This window comes from Eubalaena glacialis, chromosome 18 (assembly GCF_028564815.1).
Source record: "Eubalaena glacialis isolate mEubGla1 chromosome 18, mEubGla1.1.hap2.+ XY, whole genome shotgun sequence".
Lineage (NCBI taxonomy): Eukaryota > Metazoa > Chordata > Mammalia > Artiodactyla > Balaenidae > Eubalaena > Eubalaena glacialis.
In genome coordinates, this window is record NC_083733.1 from 18,943,929 (window position 1) to 18,962,215 (window position 18,287).

An 18,287-nucleotide genomic window follows, 5' to 3' on the forward strand; every position below is an offset into this window, starting at 1 on the left:
GGAAGGGAGAGATGGAGAGGATCATGATTGCAATTACTTTCGGGTTCTACTGTTTTCCCTAGAAACGGTGAAGAGACTTCCTCATGTGCTGCAGCCGTAGGCTCTAGGAATTGCTTTTGCAGCCAGTGTCCCTTCTCTAGGGACTCATAGAGGTGATGGGCCAAGGCTGTGTTTTGGATGTCAAGTAGATTAAAGGTCTTCAGCCAGAAACTGGGAGAGACATGAGAGAGGGAAATTCTGGCAGGAGACTGTGTACAGCAGAAGTGACTGATCAGTTCTGATTTTCTTTGCAGCAGCAGTGGCTCCCGTCTCTCCTCCTACCCCTGGTCACTACCATGTCCTCTACCGAGGGTGTGGAGAAACGCAGTTGGGCTGGCATGGGGAGACATACTGCCTGGTTGGTGGCTACCGGGCCTACGGGGATGTTCCTTTGGCCATGCCAGCAAAGGTGGAAGCAGAGAAGCCAGTCTCCAGACGTGCTCCCAAGAGAAAGCGCACTCTGGAAGAGTCGGACGAAGACCTGGGTTGCCCCAGACCCAAAATCCGGCGATTGCAGCATGGTGCCAGGAGGTGGACCCCACAGAATCTTGCTGGCTGAGCCATTCTGAAGAGAGGGCAACGGTTTAACTGCCTAAGGCAGCGAATGCCTCTTCCTGCAGTGACCCACCCCGTCCCCCACTGCCAACTGCCACAGATTAGAACCTACGTCGTTCTGTTTGAGCCTTCCTCAGCCAGGAGCCTCCTTCCACACTAAATGGCCATAAGCAAGGAGCCTCAGAAACTGAGGTTTGAAATGAGAGTCTGCCCTGAACATCCCAGGGCTGAAGCTGGCCTGGAAGAAAACGTGATGTTCCTCCGCTCAATCCTCAGGGGCCGAGCCGAGGAGGATGCAGGAGCAGAGACAGGGTGCAGAGAAGCCTTAGCAGTCTACCACATGGGCTCCTGCCCTGAGCCATTGTCAGCGGCCACCACCACAAACCAGGGGGGAGCTGGGTTTTTTGAAACTGAAAGCAGCAATCTGTGGCTTCCCAAAGAGCCTCCTGCCTGGGGTCTCAGGAGGCAGGATAGAGAGACCCAGGAAGACCTGCTCCCTGAAGCAAGAACAGGATGGAGAGTCAAGCAGCACGCACCCTGCCCCGAGGTTCACATGCTCCTTTATTCCCAGCCCTTTCTGTCCCCAGTGGGGTCCCTTCCTGCTCAATAAAATGTTTTTCTGTAACAGATTTCTAGGGTCGCCAGTGCTCAGACTTAGGTCACTACCCCTGTGCTAGGCACTCCTGCTACCCAGGAAAGGTTCCAAAGGTGGAACAGCTCCAGGGGGTGCCAGGGATCAGAGCAAAAACTTGAGAGGCTGGGGATGAAGGAGTTTGGGCACAGTTCCTAAAGCATCTCAGTGGTTGAGCTTCTGTGAGAAGGCACATCCCCTCTATGTGTGTGTGTGTGTGTGTGCGTGTGTGTGTGTATGTGTGTGTGTTGGGGGGAGGGGGTCCCCAAAGGAGGCAGCTAGGGGGAGGGCCTGAGGCTGGAAATGGGGAATGGCCTGCAGCCTCTGAGCAAGCACAGGCACTTAGCCCTTGAGGTTTCTGGGAAAGCTAGAGCCACAAGGGCCACGAGATAAGGCAAGTGTAGCCGCAGAACCCAGGTGCCAGGTCTTTCCTCAGAACCTATACTTCTCCACGAGGCCGGGCCTTCCACGCTGAGGTAGGAGGGATCCTGGCCAGAAGGTCAGCCAGCAGCTCTGGGAGGAAGGTTGCTGCGATGGGGGCTCTGCTGCCATGGAAATGACTTCATTTCCTTCCACTCAAATAGCCTACTGACTGGGTTCCTGCTCTGTTGAGTAAAAGGGTCGTTGACTCTCCCCAGAAGGTTGTTCAGTTCACATCCCAAAAGTCCCTCTATTCAGGTCCTGGGGAGGTGTAGCAACTCCTGAGGGCGCTCTTTCCTGAGGCTGGCTGACAGAAGTGGGGGAGGTTCCTGATAGTTCCCAGGTGCTGGTTGAAGTCCCCAGAGAATGGTCATGCAGGTTGGGGAGTCAAGTAGGTGGAGAGAGAAGGTCGGGGGCAGAGGGCCCCTTCCTGAATCCAGAGCTCACAAGGTTACCCCCCATTTCCAGAAACTCTCTCTTCCCCCACACCAGCCCACATGGCCCAGTACCAGGAAACCGGGAGCCCAGAGCACTTGTGGCCGCACAGACACTCGCACGCAGCCCTCGGAGTGGGCGGGGCTGGCTGCAGGCAGATGGGGACGAGGTGTGCTCCCGGGAGGCCTCGGGCTGAAGGTGGCCCTCTGAGAGAAGCACCCCAGCTTGGACAGGAAGGTTAGAGGCAGGGGAGAGCAACCTAGGGCGCCCCCTCGGAGCAGTGGGAGTGGGAAGAGGGGCAGGGGCGGAGGGAAGCCGCGATGGGAGGCGAGCGGGCTCTCAGCAGAGGCCAGCTTAGCCCGCGGGAGCTGCCTCTGAGCAGCGGGCGGGAGGGCAGTGCCGCCCTGTGGCCACCGGGCTTCGCGGATCGCGGCTCTCCGCACACGGGTCGCAGGGTCCTGTGACTCTGTATCCCCTCCCTCACCCCGCCCCCCTCGCGAGGCCGCGCCGCTGGGTGGCCTGTGTCGACGGGCAGAACCCCATCGCCCGCCCCTCTCAGACCCGCCTCTGCCCACCTGCCTGGCCCTGCGCAGCTTGCGGCCCGGGGGCCTCGAAGGTCCCCGCGCACTCAGCCAGTGACCTCTGCTGTGTCTGCTGCTCCTGCTGTGTCTGCTGCTGCGGCCGGTAACCCGCGTCCAGACCACGCCGGGCACCTCCAGCACCCCAAGTCCGCGGGAGCGCACGCGGGCCCTGATGCGGGACTTTCCGCTTGTGGACGGGTGGCTGCAGTGTGTGCGGGCTGGTGGGGGCCGGTGGGGGCCTAGCCTGGCCCTGGGCAGGGGAGGAGGTCCGGAGCATGCAGAGCTAGTGGGGAGGCTCCCTCACACCACCCCTGGATGTCCTCTCCATCATCTATGGATGCCCTTCCCCTTCTCTGTCATCCCCTCCCTGGTGGGAACCCCTCAGCCCAGGCCTCAGCTGCTCCTAGTATAGTCTGTGTGACAGTGTGAGGTGGGGGACCCCCAGGCTGGCCCAGGCCAGGCAATGTGTCCTGCCTGATCCCAAAACCTAAGGAGCCCACCCATTTGCCTTGACCTCCCTCCAGCCACAACGACATGCCCCTGGTCCTGAGGCAGTTTTACCACAATGGGCTACAGGATGTTAATCTGTGCAATTTTAGCCATGGCCAGACCAGCTTGGACAGGCTGAAAGACGGTCTCGTGGGTGCCCAGGTACCAAAGGGACACACAAGGTGCCACCATGGCTGCTGGGGAATGTGGGGCAGTTTGGGGGCCTCAGAGACCACAGGTTAGTCACATTGGAACTAAGTTACCATAGTGACCTAGAAAGTGCCATGCCATGGATGCTGGGGGCTACAGGGGTCACAGTGACCCAACCTGACAGGCATCCAAGTACCACAGAAAAAGCAACGCATTACATGTGACTTCTGGGCACAGTGAGTGCTGTGCCAGCTGAGGAGGCTATGAGAAGCCCAAGGAGTTCCAAAGCCCAAACTAAGCCCTGGCCTTCCCTCAGTTCTGGTCAGCCTACGTCCCATGCCAGACCCACGAACGGGATGCTGTGCGCCTCCCCCTGGAGCAAATTGACCTCATCCGCCTCATGTGTGCCTCCTATTCTGAGCTGGAGCTTGTGACCTCAGTTAAAGGTAGACAGGGGACTTCCCTGGTAGTCCAGAGGTTAAGACTCCACGCTTCCACTGCAGGGCGCTCGGGTTTGATCCCCGGTGGGGGAACTAAGAGCCCTCATGCTGCGCGGCACGGCCAAAAAAAAAAAAAAAAAAGGTAAACAGACTGGTGGTGGTAGGTGTTAGGGACTTCAGTAAGCTACCCCTGCCTCTGAAAATGATCATCTGACCTACCTGCCCCCAGCTCTCAACAATACCCGGAAGTTGGCTTGCCTCATTGGTGTGGAGGGCGGCCACTCACTGGACAGTAGCCTCTCCATCTTGCGTACCTTCTATGTGCTGGGTGTGCGCTACGTGACACTCACCCACACCTGCAACACGCCCTGGTGAGAGCAGTGCAGATGGTAAGGGCCCAGTGAGGCAGGGATCTGCCCAAGATCACGCTGGGGCCCAAAGCAAGTTTACCCCTGGGATCTGGCCCTGAACCTGGGGTGGGGAGGGGAATGGAGGTTTGCAGAACAAGACTGAATCCCCAGAAGGGCCCTCCTACTGCCAGGCACAGCCCAGTTTGGGTCCCTCCTCTTGCACCAGGGAGTTGCAGGTGTAGACGGTTCGACAGAACCTCTTTCTAGGCTCTTGTAGCCAAGTCATGGCCACCAGTCAGACTGCCTCCTGGCCATCCTGCAGGGCACAGAGCTCAGCAAAGGGTATCCACCCCTTCTACAGCAATGTCAGTCGGCTGACCGGCTTTGGCGAGGTAAGGACCCGGGTTCCATACCCTGCCCCACATGAATGTACAGCCCCGCCTGTTCCCTACAGATAAATGCACACAGGATAAATGCAGCCCTGATGCCCTCTCCCCATCCTGTCCCTGCAGAAGGTGGTGGCAGAAATGAACCGCCTGGGCATGATGGTGGACTTGTCCCATGTCTCGATGCTGTGGCACGGCGAGCCCTAGACGTGTCACAGGCACCTGTCATCTTCTCCCACTCAGCTGCCCGGGGTGTGTGCAAGAACACTCGGAATGTTCCTGATGATATCCTGCAGCTTCTGGTGAGAGACTGCCCTGGCCCTCAAACCTAAAGCAAGAGGTTCAAACCAGGAGCTCTTGAACCTGAGCCTCTTCTCCCTCAATTTCCTCAAACCCCAGGTTAAATATCTTCTGCCCCCAAAACCCACGGTCCACAGCCCCTGAACTCTTGAGCCCTAGGTGGGGGTCTAGGTGGTAAGATACTCCTCCAAACCCGGAGACCCAGGGCCAAGACACCACCCAGACCAGGGCTGCGGCTCCTCCATTCACACAAACCCAGAGAGGAGACGACTCTGACCTCAACACCTTCCTCACAGGGGCCGAGAGAGCGAACAGGCAGGTGGCTGTGCTGGGGGCCAAGCTGACTGTCCACCGGTCCGCCCCTGCAGAAGAAGAACGGTGGCATCGTGATGGTGTCCTTGTCCGTGCGGGTGCTGCAGTGCAACCCGTTAGCCAACGTGCCTACCGTGGCAGGTGAGCCTCACCCTGGGCTCTCTGAAAACTCTGATTTGGAGCTGAAGCTGGGTCCAAATTTGGGGAGGACTTCAGAAGAGCCCCAGTGGTTTGACCCACCTGTTGGCAATAGGTACAGCTCCCAAAAACCCAGTAATGGACGGTACACAGCACCTTGGTGCCATGTGGAACTGGAGCCACGAAATCAAAACTGCGATACTGATGGGTATCAGGGAGGCTGTCAGACACAGAGCCCGGGTGCTGCCCATCTGTGCCTCTGCGGGGGCTCCTAAAGCGCACTGCCCCTACCTCTGGCCAAGGGACTGGACAGCTCCTTAGGTCTCTGGGGTCTTCATCAGTTGTACTCTTGTTCCTCTCTCATCCTCCACACCCGGGGAAAGGAGCCCCCACAGGTTCTCAGGGAGATTGGGAGGCAGGGTGAATCTTGGGTGGGAAATAGCCCAAACAGGGGGCTCTGGGGTCCACTCCAAATCTGAAGTCCAGTTTAGAGCCAGCTGGGATCACTTCACATCAAACCTCAGGGTCCTCTAGTTGGTACTCTCGGTGCCAGGCCATGAAGGAACTGGCCTGTTTGGCCTACAGGCTGCAAAAAGGGGAGTCAACAGAGGCCAGTCATCACCCCCACTCCTGCCCTGGAAGCCCCACACTGCTGACTTCCCATTCTTCAGATCACTTCGACCACATCAGGGCAGTCATTGGATGCAAGTTCGTCGGGATTGGCGGAGATTATGACGGGGCTGGCCGGTGAGTGCTTCCCCGTGGCTTGTCTCGGTTGGCTGGGCAGCAGTGGGGCTTTCACAGCCACCGTGCCCACCACACTGTGGTCCTCATGGCCTTGACCATAGCCTCAGGTGTGCTGGCCCAACTGGTATCTCCCCTCTCCCAGGGTCTGCTTCCTGGGCTCTCCTGTCTGTTTGGCCCTACTCTAGGTCATCATATTTGTCTAAAACACCACACAGAGCTCATCTGCCCAGCATCTGCGCCCATCCAGTGCCAGCAGACCCACGGCCTCTGAGCAGACTCTTAGCAAGGTCTGGGCTGGGCTGACCATCTTCTCTGCCTGCAGCTGGGTCTGTGCATGCAGGGGGGTCAACCCAGTTCTTAAAAAGCTTTTCTTCTCTTTATAAATGGAGACAAAAATTGCATTCAGTGAAAGGCATAGATCTCAACAGTACAATTCAACGACTTTTGACGAATAGTCGAGGCGCTTTTGGGGCCTTCCCCTGAAGGATGAAGAGCAGGAGTGAATCATTTACTCTCTCCAAGTCTCCATTTTCCATATCTGACCAGGGCTGGGGTTCAGTGGACCGTGGACACATAGGGCTTTGGTTCTGACTCAGGACCAGGGAACAGGTCTGAGGCCCAATAGCTGGCTGGCTGGCGGCCACACAGGTTCCCACAGGGGCTGGAGGACGTGTCCATATACCCGGTACTGATAGAGGAGTTACTGAGGCATGGCTAGAGTGAGGAAGAGCTCTGGGGTGTGCTTCGAGGAAACGTGCGGCGGGTCTTCAGACAGGTGGAACAGGTATGCTGGGCTGGGCAAAAGAGTAGCTCTGAGCAGGTGGTCTGAGCAGGTGTACGTGGGGGTGCTGTGAGAGGTGCTGCCCGCTGACTGCCGCCTCCAGGTACGGGAGGAGAACGAGGGACAGAGTCCCTTGGAGGATGAGTTTCCAGATGAGCAGCTGGGCAGCTCTTGCCGCTCCGTCCTCCCACGTCTGCATCAGAGAGAGGATCTGGCTCCAGACCAGAAACTAACCAGAGCTGCGGTTCGTGGGAATCCCATTTTGTCACCTAAGTGGTCATTCTCAAAATCTTGCCCCCACATGGGCCCAGGCCTCACAGTTATTGCTGCTTCCCAGTCCTCATTGTTTGGCTCTGGTGATCCAGTTAATCCTGCCAGATGTCACTTTGGCAGCCACAGATACCCCACAAAGTTTCCTTGCATGCGAGCACAAACATTTCCTGAAAATAAATGTTTTAGAAATGGAATCAGCACGAGTGTCCTTCTCCGTGGTGGGGTCTGTGGTGCAGGCTCCCAATACTGGGGTTTGGTGGGGGACCCTGCAGTTTAGACACCGGATACTCAAGGAAGACCTGTTGGCAGTGGCCTGAGGAAACCCAGGTGGCTTGGCTCAGCACTGGAAGAAGACAGTGGGTGGCTCTGGCTGCGGGAGGGTGGACCTTACTCGGTTCCCTCTGTGTAGCTCACCTCAATCCACATCCTGACCCACTGAGTACCACCTGGGGATCTTTCAGGGAATTCTGGTTCAGATGCCCAAGAAGAGAACATGCCTAGATCACAAATGATCTTTGTACCTATTTGCACAGAGCCCAGAATCTCAGGCTACTTAATGGGCCATGGACCTCCAATGGCTAGACTGCTCTGGATGTGGGCACACCTCCTCCCCTGTTCCTCAGGGACTTCCTCTCTAATCGGTTCAGGCTACTTAGACAACCACCCCATCTTCCCCCAGTTCATTAATGATAATAGCAACTGCACTAATTATAGCCAAGATTGAGTTAATACATTGAGTTAATAATGAGACGTAGGGCCTCCCTGGTGGCGCAGTGGTTAAGAATCCACCTGCCAATGCAGGGGACATGGGTTCGAGCCCTGGTCCGGGGAGATTCAACATGCCGCGGAGCAACTAAGCCCATGCGCCACAACTACTGAGCCTGCGCTCTAGAGCCAGTGTGCCACAACTACTGAGCCCCGCGTACCTAGAGCCCATGCTCTGCAACGGGAGAGACGCCGCAATGAGAAGCCTGCGCACTGCAGCGGGGAGTGGCCCCCGCTCGCCGCAAGTAGAGAAAGCCCACACGCAGCAATGAAGACCCAGCGCCGTCAAAAATAAATAAATAAAATAAAATAAATAAATTTATTTTAAAAATAACGAGAGGTAATAATAATAAATAACATGATAAAAAAAGATAATGACTAATAAAACATAATAGTTAATACTAACAATCTACACATATCCCATTGGCTGAGCAATTACATCCCAGCTATATATCCAAGAGGAATGCATACATATGTTCTCCAGTTCCCTAAAAAGGTATATGAAATAATATTTATAGCAGCACTATTCATAATAACACCAAATGCATTTCAAAATCAAACTTAACAGAAAAAAAAAAAATCAAACTTCTAGGAGCCAAAGACCAAAGGTTGTTTTTTGTTTTTTGGGGTTTCTTTTTTGCCATGCTGTGCGGTTTGTGGGATTTTAGTTTCCCGACCAGGAACTGAACCCTTGCCTTCGGTAAGGAGAATGCGGAGTCCTAACCACTGGACCACCAGGGAATTCCCCCAAAGATTATCTTAAAAGCTGTCATAATCAGCTCGGTGGGATAGAGGGGTGGGAGGGAGGGAGACGCAAGAGGGAAGAGATATGGGGATATATGTATATGTATAGCTGATTCACTTTGTTATAAAGCAGAAACAAACACACCATTGTAAAGCAATTATACTTCAATAAAGATGTTAAAAAAAAAAGGTGTAATATTAAAACAAATCACATTAGGGAATTACCTGGTGGTCCAGTGGTTAGGACTTGGTGCTTTCACTGCTGGGGCCCAGGTTCAATCCCTGCTCGTGGAACTAAGATCCTGCAAGCCACGAGGCGCAGCCAAAAAAAAAAAAAAATCACTTTAACTTGTGTAACAACAATAAAACTGACATCTGAATTTTCAACAGAAATAATGGAAATCCACACACAGTGGAACACCTTTAGTCTGATGAAAGTAACTACCAATGTTGAATTCTGTGGACAGTGAAAATATCCTTCAAAAATGAAGGAAAGTGGGCTTCCCTGGTGGCGCAGTGGTTAAGAATCTGCCTGCCAATGCAGGGAACACGGGTTCGGGCCCTGGTCCAGGAAGATCACACATGCCGCGGAGCAACTAAGCCCGTGCACCACAACTACTGAAGTCCGCGCGCCTAGAGCCCGTGCTCCGCAACAAGAGAAGCCACTGCAATGAGAAGCCCTCACACCGCAATGAAGAGTAGCCCCCACTCACCACAACTAGAGAAAGCCCGTGTGCAGCAACGAAGACCCAATGCAGCCGAAATAAAACACATAAATTTTTTTAAAAATGAAGGAAAGTAAATACATTTTTGGACCAACAAAAGGAGAGAGAGAAATTGGAAATATACAAACCACCTAAGGGGAATATCAATTATTATGGGAAAGTGCATATCAAATAGAAACTAAGCAGATTATAGGTGTCCTAATTTCACGTTTGAAATGGAGGTATAAAAATTTAAACACAGTCTTCGGATTTTGAATTTTTAACTGGAGAAAAGTTATGTTCTATGAATACATCTGATTTGTCAAAAGCAGCCACTGACTTGCCTGCTACATATTCTGAAATTTTAAGTCATATAGAAATTCCAACTGACGGCTTTAAGAAACACGCAACATTGACGCTTTGTAATATAAAATCGGCATTGTGTTCGGATCTTCTAAAATTGATTCACAAATTTTGCTCAGTGGAATCGTATCCAAATTTGGGAATAGCCTTGAAAAAATTTTTAGCTATACTAGTTATGGTGGCATCCTGCAATAGAAGTCTCAGTAAGCTGCAGTTATTTAAAAAAATTACTGAAGAATGTCACTTGGTCAAGAGAAATTGTCAAACATTCAATCTATCAATAGAAAATGAACTAAGCAAAGAAGCAGGTTTTGAAAATATTATTCATGAGTTTGCTTCCATTAAAGCCAGAGAAATAAAATTATAATTCTGGTTTGAGTATAAGTAAAATATGGAAACATAAAATAGTGTTGTGAGTTTTAATACACCTACTTTAAGTTCTTCCATTTTTTTCAACTATTTTAATATTCTGGAAAAACTAACCATTAAAAAATACATTTATAATGTGTATAGAAGTACACATTTTTCCTCTTGCCTCAGGGTCCAAGTTGGCTGGTCTCTGAACTGTTACTCAGAAAGTTCTAATAGTGCTTTCTATTTGTTTCACCTGTTCTCTTCTTGCTTGACTTCTTTTGGAATGGATTGAGCAGCGCTCCGAGATCACCTTAATCCCATTTCAGAGCCTTCCAAGCTGAGCTGATCCAGCTCCGAGTCCAATTAGGGGGAAATGGGAAGAGGTGGAGGTTACTAGAAGATAGAAGCTTATAGAAGGGCCCTGTGTTGCTGGCGCTCAGACCTCTAAGGTCTCTAAGGCGCTGCTCAGTCGGTACAGGTGTTCTGAATGGGCATGACAGGGCTGCTCAACGATGGCCAGAAGAAGTTGGAGCTCGCAGCCAACTGCCACTGCTGGAGCCGCACTGACATAAACACAAAAAATGAGAGAGACATTCCTGTTTTCCTCTCCTGTCTTTCCATCTCCCTTTCTCTGGTAACTCCTACTGGCAGAATGTAATAGGAAGCCAGCTGGGTGGCTAGGAAATGTGGTTTCAAGAGTTCAAGCCCCAGCCTCATAGAGCAGAGAATAACAGAAGGCTGGATCTGCAGTTGAGAGACAATTGTTTGATAACCAGGATTGCTGAGGCCTGATTCACTCTTTCCCCTAGGGTGTGCTGTCTTGTGTTCCAACTCCTCAGGGTTCTCCCTTACTTTTGGGGGACCCTGGATACTAATCTCTATTTCCTTAGCCCCACAAAGTCCCTAGTGGAAGAAACAGCCCAAAGACCTGGCCCACCTCTGGGTTTCCACCCTCCCTGGATCCTTCACAAGTAATTTTTCAATATCTTGTTAACTCCCTGATGCCTTCAAGATCCTTTTTATATTTTTCCCAACTTTTCTAATGATTGTCAGGAGGACTGTAACTTTGATTTATTTACTTAGTCAACCAAAACCAGACATTTGAAACTGCATATGCATTAATTTGATAACATTTTAAAATTAACTGTAAACATTATGCCCTCTCCTTTTACCTAAGACTAATATAGGAAACAAATGTATATGAAAAGCTTCTGCACTTCTGAGAAACTATCAGCAAAGTCATCATTCATTAGGTTGTTTAACGTCACTTAAATGAAGACCTCCGTGGCAGGTCAGCTCAGATGTATGAGTCACCAGAAATATAAACACCTCCACCCCCCTTTGTCCTTCCTGAGCTGAGGAAGGCAAGCTGGAGGCAACCAGGTCAGACTTTGTCCTTGCCCCTGAGGCATGAGAAAGGGGCAGTGATGGACAGGGGGCAGTGGTCACCAGAGGCCAAGGTCCCTCTGGCACCGAGAGGGGAGGCCGGCTTGTCAGGGAGTCCAAGAGAGAGGAGACACATACAAATGCAAAAGGGGGGGACAACTCAGACTAGATTTCAGCCTGTGTTGTTGGCCCCTCTCAGCCTGGCAGGACCTGATGCAGGCCCAGGAGCCTCAGATGCCACCCAACTTCAGTTTTGAGATCAGTTCCCCCTAAACCATAGCTTTTTCTGCAGAAAACAACGAATTATACTGTCCAGGCCACTGGCCAGGCGGGAAACCACCTTATCCTGAAGGAGGAGTTCTGCCTATCCTTAAGAGACTAAGCCTCTCATGCTCTTAGCACCAAGGGCCCTAACTGGACCTTGTCCCCCTACTCTGTGCCTTGCAGACTCTTCCAGCTCTTCCCCCACAGCACAGTCATCCTGCTCAAACCAGACCTTTGCCTAGGCTATTGGCCAATCCAGATGCCCTCTCCACTCCCCTGCGGTATCCAAGCCCCATCCTTTCAAGGCTCAGCTACTGTTCTGGTGCCTTCATGAACCTCTTACCACCATGGCCAGCCTTCACCAGCACTGCCTTCGACTTCCCTCAGTCAGGATGACCATATACAAAAAAAGATGAGACATAAATTGACCAGGGAGTAGGTAACCCCCTTCCCAAGATGGCGACCATTAACTAATGTTTAGTATGTATATTCCTCTAGGGTCTTTTGTGTGTGTGTGTGTGTAACAACACATGCACAGAAGTAAATTTTAACACGAGATACTAAAACAAAATGGTCTCCCATAAGTATTATTCTTAAATTTCATTTTTATTAAAAATATATAGGGAATCACTTTTCTGTCAGTCAAAACATACAGATCTAATTCACTCTTCTGAATTCTAATTCTTCCTAGAATTTCATGGAATATTTAACCCGTTGGAGGGCGGGCATATCCCTGCAACTAAAACCCCACATGGACCTGCGACCTGCCTGGCTAGAGGTGAAATTAGGAAGATTCCTGGACCTCTCCCAGTTCCCCCACTGGCCTCCTCCCCGAGTCCGTAGGTACACACAGCTCGGGAGGGGTGCCTGGAGGGCCGGGAGCAGGGGCGGAGGGAGCCCGCGATGCATCGCTAGCGGGCGCTCGCAACAGAAGCCAGCCTGGCCCACTAGGGCGCCGTCCTAGTCCGGGCGGGAAGATCCTACCGCCCCCTGGCGGCCACGCTGTGAGGCGGCATTATGGGTCCCCGCGCGTCTGTCGAGCGTCCTGACTCCAGCCGCTTCAGACGAGGCCGCGCCGCTGGGTCACCTACATCGACGGTCGGGACCCCATCGTCGCCCTCTGACCCTCGCCCGCCCCTCTCAGGCTCTCGAGACCCGCCTCTGCCCGCCTGCTCGGCCCTGTGAAGCGTGCCGCCCGTAGGCCGCAAGGCTCCCCGCGCGCTCACCCGTTGGCCTCTTCTGCGTCTTTTGCTCCTGCTGTGGCTGCTGCCGTGGCCGGTAACCCGCGCCCGGACCACGCAGGGAACCCCCAGCGCCTCGACCAGGCCGGACACCTCCAGCGCCCCAACAGTGCCGGGCTCCCCGAGAGCCCCGAGTCTGCATGAGCGCGCGCGGGCCCTGATGCGGGACTTCCGGCTCGTGGATGGGTGCGTCGGTGCGGCGTGCCGGCTGGTGGGGGCTGAACCCGCCCCTGGGCAGGAGAGGAAGGGCTAGTAGGAGGCTCCCTCACACCACCCGTCTCTCCTCCATCACCCATGGCGCCTTCCTCCCCATTACCCCGTTGCCGGTGGAACCCCCCACCTAAGAACTCCTCCTCAGGACTACCGTCTGTGTGAGGGGGGAGGTGGGCTGGGACAGAACAGGCCCATGACCTGGAGGCCACGTCCCCTACTCTTACTTTGTCTTGACCCCCCCCAGCCAGAACCACCTGCCCCTGCTCCTGAAACAGCATTTCCGGAACAAGCTACCGGAGGTCAACCTGCGCAATTTCAGCCTTGGCCAAACCAGCCTGGACAAGCTCAGGGATGGCCTTGTGGGTGCCCAGGTACCAGAGGGACACACTTAACGGCCGCTGGGGAATGTGGGGGCCACAGGAACCTGGGTAGACCGGCCTCTGACTATCAGAGGACACACAGTCTGCCATCATGGGGCTGCTGGAGAGTGCAGGGGTGTTGGAGGTCAAAGCTGGCCAGCGGCATGGTTGCCCAGGTTCTGTGCAGACTCCAAGAAAGTGATCAGAAAATCCCTGGCGAACGTGGGGGCTCTGAAACCACAAAGGATATGGTGGATTGCCTTTGGGGCATTCACATAGCACATGGACAAACAGGTGAGGACGGGTCCCGCCAGTTTGGCTGCTGGCAGCAAGCTGAATAATCAAGGTACCACGGGGTCATGCAGTGCCGCACTCAGGGCCACTGACCCAGATGAGTACCTTGGGGGCTGAGGAGGAGTAGCAGGCCAAGGGCACCTGGAGACCACCCTGATCTCATTCTGGACCCCTGGGCCAACTCCCAGTTCTGGTCAGCCTACGCACCATGCCACACCCAGGACCAGGATGCTGTGCGCCTCACGCTGGAGCAGATTGACCTCATTCGTCGCGTGTGTGCCTCCTACTCTGAACTGGAGCTTGTGACCTCAGCCAGAGGTGGGCTGGGGAATGGGAGGATAGTCAGGGCCTCACTCTGGTGGTTCTGGCCCTGGGCTCTGACCGCTTGATTCTCTGCCCTCTTCTAGGACTGAACGGCACTCAAAAGCTGGCTTGCCTTATTGGTGTGGAGGGTGGTCACTCACTAGACAGCAGCCTCTCTGTGCTGCGCAGTTTCTATCTGCTGGGAGTACGCTACCTGACACTCACCTTCACCTGCAACACGCCCTGGTGAGCAGTGCCTGGCCAGGGTGGAACGGTAGACGCATGGTGAAGAAACTGCCAGAGAGGTGAGGACAGAGGGGTCCACAGAGGGAGGCTGTGGGGTCTCAGCAGGTCCCTCACACTCCCAGAAAGCAGCTGGTCCGGATCCTCACCCTGTTCTGAGGTGGGATGGATGGACAAAGAGCCTGGAAGTCCAGGCTCTGTTGGCCAAGGTAGGGCCTGCTAGATTGCCTTCCTCTGGCTGTCCTTCAGGGCAGAGAGTTCCACCAAGTTTCAACACTTCTACACCGACATCAGTGGGTTGACAAGCTTTGGTGAGGTAAGGACTCCTTTTCCATATCCTACCCCTCACGTTCCCTACAGATATGCGCATACACGTGCGTCCCTCCTGACCCCCCCCTGCAAAAAAAAAAAACCCACCTGTCCCTGCAGAAGGTGATAGGGGAAATGAACCGCCTGGGCATGATGGTGGACTTGTCCTATGGGTCGGACACCTTGGCGCGGCAAGCCCTGAAGGTGTCAAGGGCCCCTGTGATCTTCTCCCACTCAGCTGCCAAGGCTGTGTGCGACAATATGCTGAATGTTCCCGATGACATCCTGCAACTTCTGGTGAGCAGCCACCCCAGCCCTCAAACCTGGGACTAGGCATGCTTCATCCAAAGATCCTTTTTTTAAAAAAAAATATTTATTTATTTATTTATTTGGTTGTGCTGGGTCTTAGTTGCAGCAGGCGGGCTCCTTAATTGCAGCATGAGAACTCTTAGTTGCAGCATGCGTGTGGGATCTAGTTCCCTGACCAGGGATCGAACCCGGGCCCCCTGCATTGGGAGTGGGGAGTCTTAACCACTGCACCACCAGGGAAGTCCCTATCCCAAGACCCTTGACCCTGAACAAAGCTACCAGCCCAGGCCTCACTCACCCTTGGATCCAAGGCTGGTTAACCCTCCCCCATCTCTGAAACTCAAGGCCAAATCCGTTCCACCCAGGGGCCAAGAGAAGTGAAGCCTTACCCAACCCTTCAGGCCAGGAGTGAGCACTTACCCTATCAGGGCCCCCAGGGCATAGGTGGCAGGCCATCAGGCTGGAAGTGCCAAGCTGAGTGTCCATTTGTTTATCCATGTAGAAGAAAAATGGTGGCATTGTTATGGTGTCGCTGTCCACGGGGGTGCTGCCGTGTAACCTGTTTGCTAATGTGTCCACCGTGGCAGGTGAGCCCCGCTTCGACTCCTTGTGCAGTTGTAGCTTGGCCTGTGGCCGCTAGGGCCCTCAGGACAGCTCTAGGCGTCTGGCATACCTGCTGGGCCCTGGGCAGGCCTCCCAACAGCCCAGGGGAGCAGACACAGCTCTTCACTGCCCTGAACCCAGATCTAGGGCTACAACCAGTGCTGATGGGTTTTGGGGAGGCAATTGCCTCTGCCTCTGAGTCTCACGTTTGCTCCCACATCTCTGGAAAGGACAGGCAGAGCCCCGCAACCAGGCTCTCAAGGAACCCAGAGGCGTGGTGGCTCCTGGGCAGGAAAAGATCCAAAGGGGTTGGTGGCCCTGAGGTTCACTCTGGGTCCGGTGTCTAGCCTATAGCCACTTCAGAACTCACAATGGGCTGGGAGCTCTGTGGAGTCAGCTGTTATGTCCTGGAGTGCTGTGGGCAGGGGATTGGCCACGCTGAGTTCCCCCAGACCAGGGCTGGTCCCAGGATCTAACTCCAGCCTCGTGCTGCCCACCACAACCCTCACCCCCTAGATCACTTTGACCACATCAGGGCTGTCACTGGATCTGAGTTCATCGGGATTAGCGGAAACTATGATGGGTCTGGCCGGTGAGTGTTTCCCTGGGGTTTGTCTTGGGTGGGGGTTCAGTGGGGAGTCCTTTAGTCTCAGTTCCTTATCCCATGGTCCTCCCATCCTTCAGGCCTCCACCACAGACTCTGGCCTTCCAGCCCACCTGACATCTCCCCACTCCCAGGACCTGTTTCCTGGACTCTCCCTGTCCCTCCTGTGGCCCAGTGGACCCATTCCCACTCCAAGCCATCACAGTTGTTAAGTACCCACCCCCTCACAGGCGACCTCATCTGCCCAGCACATGCTCTACTCCCAGCCCAGCAGATGTGCTGTGGACTGAGCATCTGCTCAGCAGGTAAATGCTGCAGAAGCCCAGTCTTCAAGGAGCTTCCAAGTTCCATTCAGTAGCCTGAAGAACACAGACCTTTATTTCCCACATGTAGCTGGGGCTGGTATGACAGTGGGCCCTAGGCCAGGATCGGGTCCACAGCTAGCCAGCTGGTGGCCACACAGGTTCCCTGAGGGGCTGGAGGACGTGTCCACATACCCGGTACTGATAGAGGAGTTGCTGAGGCGTGGCTGGAGGGAGGAAGAGCTGCAGGGTGTCCTTCGTGGAAACCTGCTGCGGGTCTTCAGACAAATGGAACAGGTATGCTGGGCTGGGCAAAAAGATGGTTCAGTGTTTCAGCAGGTGACGGGCATGGGAGGGTGGGTGCTGGGGAAGCCACTGACTGCTGACTTTCATCCCCAGGTGAGAGAGGAAAACAGTGGCCAGAGCCCTGCGGAGGATGAATTTCCAAACAGGCAGGTGGGCAGGTCGTGCCACTCCCACCTGACTCAGCCTCAGAATGAACACCTGGCCGCACACCGTGTGGGAAACAAGTGGCCAACCAATCAGGCCCTCCAGAGGCCCTCAAAAGCCTCCCCACACGTCGTTCTAGGCCTCATGGCTGCTGCCACCTTCTCAATCCTCATCCTATGGCTCTAGTGACCTGGCCAGTCCTCCAGAGGTCACTGTGTCAAAGTCTCACAAAGTTCCCCTCCTAGTGGTCCAGGCACAAACATAGGTATGCGAGAATAAACACTTTGGGTACAGAGCCAGGTGTGAATGTCCTTCCTTCTTCACAGGCAGGGGGGTTGGGTCTGGTGGGCTCTTGGTTGGTGAGCGGTCTTATGTTCTAGCCCCAGCTGCTCAAGATGGGTGGTTCCCATTGGCCTCCAGCTTTGTCTTTCTCAGGAAAGGCAGAGGCATCTTACCTTATTCTTATTCTAAAAGCCTGAGCCCACAGAAGAGCACTAAGGAATCAAGTGCAGAGTTGATCCCATCATGGAGTGTGACAGTGGTAGTTCCCAATGTCTCTCTGAAAGGTTTAAAATTTTTTTTTTTGTTTGTTTGTTTTTAAAGGGTGATACCTTTTATAGCATAAACTAACTTGTTTGGAAATATCAAGAGAGAAAGCATGAAAAGCTTTTAGATTTTTCAGATAAGGTCCTCTTTTTTTTCTTAAACTGATTTTTTAATGGAGGTGGAGAAATCAGGTCTTGAAAAGAAAAAAAAGGAACATAGTGCCATCTGCTCAGCTTACTACAGGCCTTCCATCTCGGACCACTTTCCTCTCCCAATCCGCAAGGGTGGGCCAGAGCCAGATCGAAGTTCCTTCCATGGGAACTTGAAATTAGCAGAGAGACTACAGTGCCACGTATGACATAAATTGTGTCCATATATGTGTGGGTCTCTCTTTGAATTCTGTTCCATTTATTTGGGCTATTTGTTTATTGTAGTATTAATACTATGAAGTTTTAATCACGGCAACTTTAGTTTTTTTAATTAATTTATTTTTGGCTGCATTGGGTCTTCGTTGCTGCACACGGGCTTTCTCTAGTTGCGGCGAGCAGGGGCTACTCTTCGTTGCGGTGCACGGGCGTCTCATTGCGGTGGCTTCTCTTGTTGCGGAGCACGGGCTCTAGGTGCGCGGGCTTCAGTAATTGTGGCACGCGGACTCAGTAGTTGTGGCTCGCGGGCTCTAGAGCGCAGGCTCAGTAGTTGTGGCACACGGGCTTAGTTGCTCAGCGGCATGTGGGATCTTCCCGGACCGGGGCTCAATGTCCCCTGCATTGATAGGCGGATTCCTAACCACTGGGCCACCAGGGAAGTCCCATCTCGGCAACTTTAAAACAAGTCTTGACATCAAGTAGAGTGAGTCTTCCCACTTTAAGAGCATGATATCAGTAAATATTTGATCAGATAAGTA

The 18,287-nt window shown here is 53.5% G+C and overlaps 1 protein-coding gene across 1 annotated transcript; it reads left to right on the forward strand.

Annotated features, from left to right (window-relative positions):
• Positions 1 to 2,400: 2,400 nt before the first annotated feature.
• On the forward strand, positions 2,401 to 17,023 carry LOC133077621 (dipeptidase 3-like). The gene is made up of 22 exons (XM_061172425.1): positions 2,401 to 2,535; positions 2,780 to 2,892; positions 3,186 to 3,312; positions 3,644 to 3,746; positions 3,970 to 4,111; positions 4,413 to 4,482; positions 4,603 to 4,672; positions 4,720 to 4,778; positions 5,145 to 5,229; positions 5,898 to 5,973; positions 6,622 to 6,658; positions 6,858 to 6,945; positions 12,809 to 13,034; positions 13,306 to 13,432; positions 13,903 to 14,032; positions 14,122 to 14,263; positions 14,510 to 14,576; positions 14,690 to 14,866; positions 15,381 to 15,465; positions 15,998 to 16,073; positions 16,549 to 16,684; positions 16,787 to 17,023. The coding sequence occupies exons 1-22, from the start codon at positions 2,401 to 2,403 to the stop codon at positions 17,021 to 17,023; spliced, it is 2,508 nt and encodes an 835-aa protein (XP_061028408.1).
• Positions 17,024 to 18,287: the final 1,264 nt, after the last annotated feature.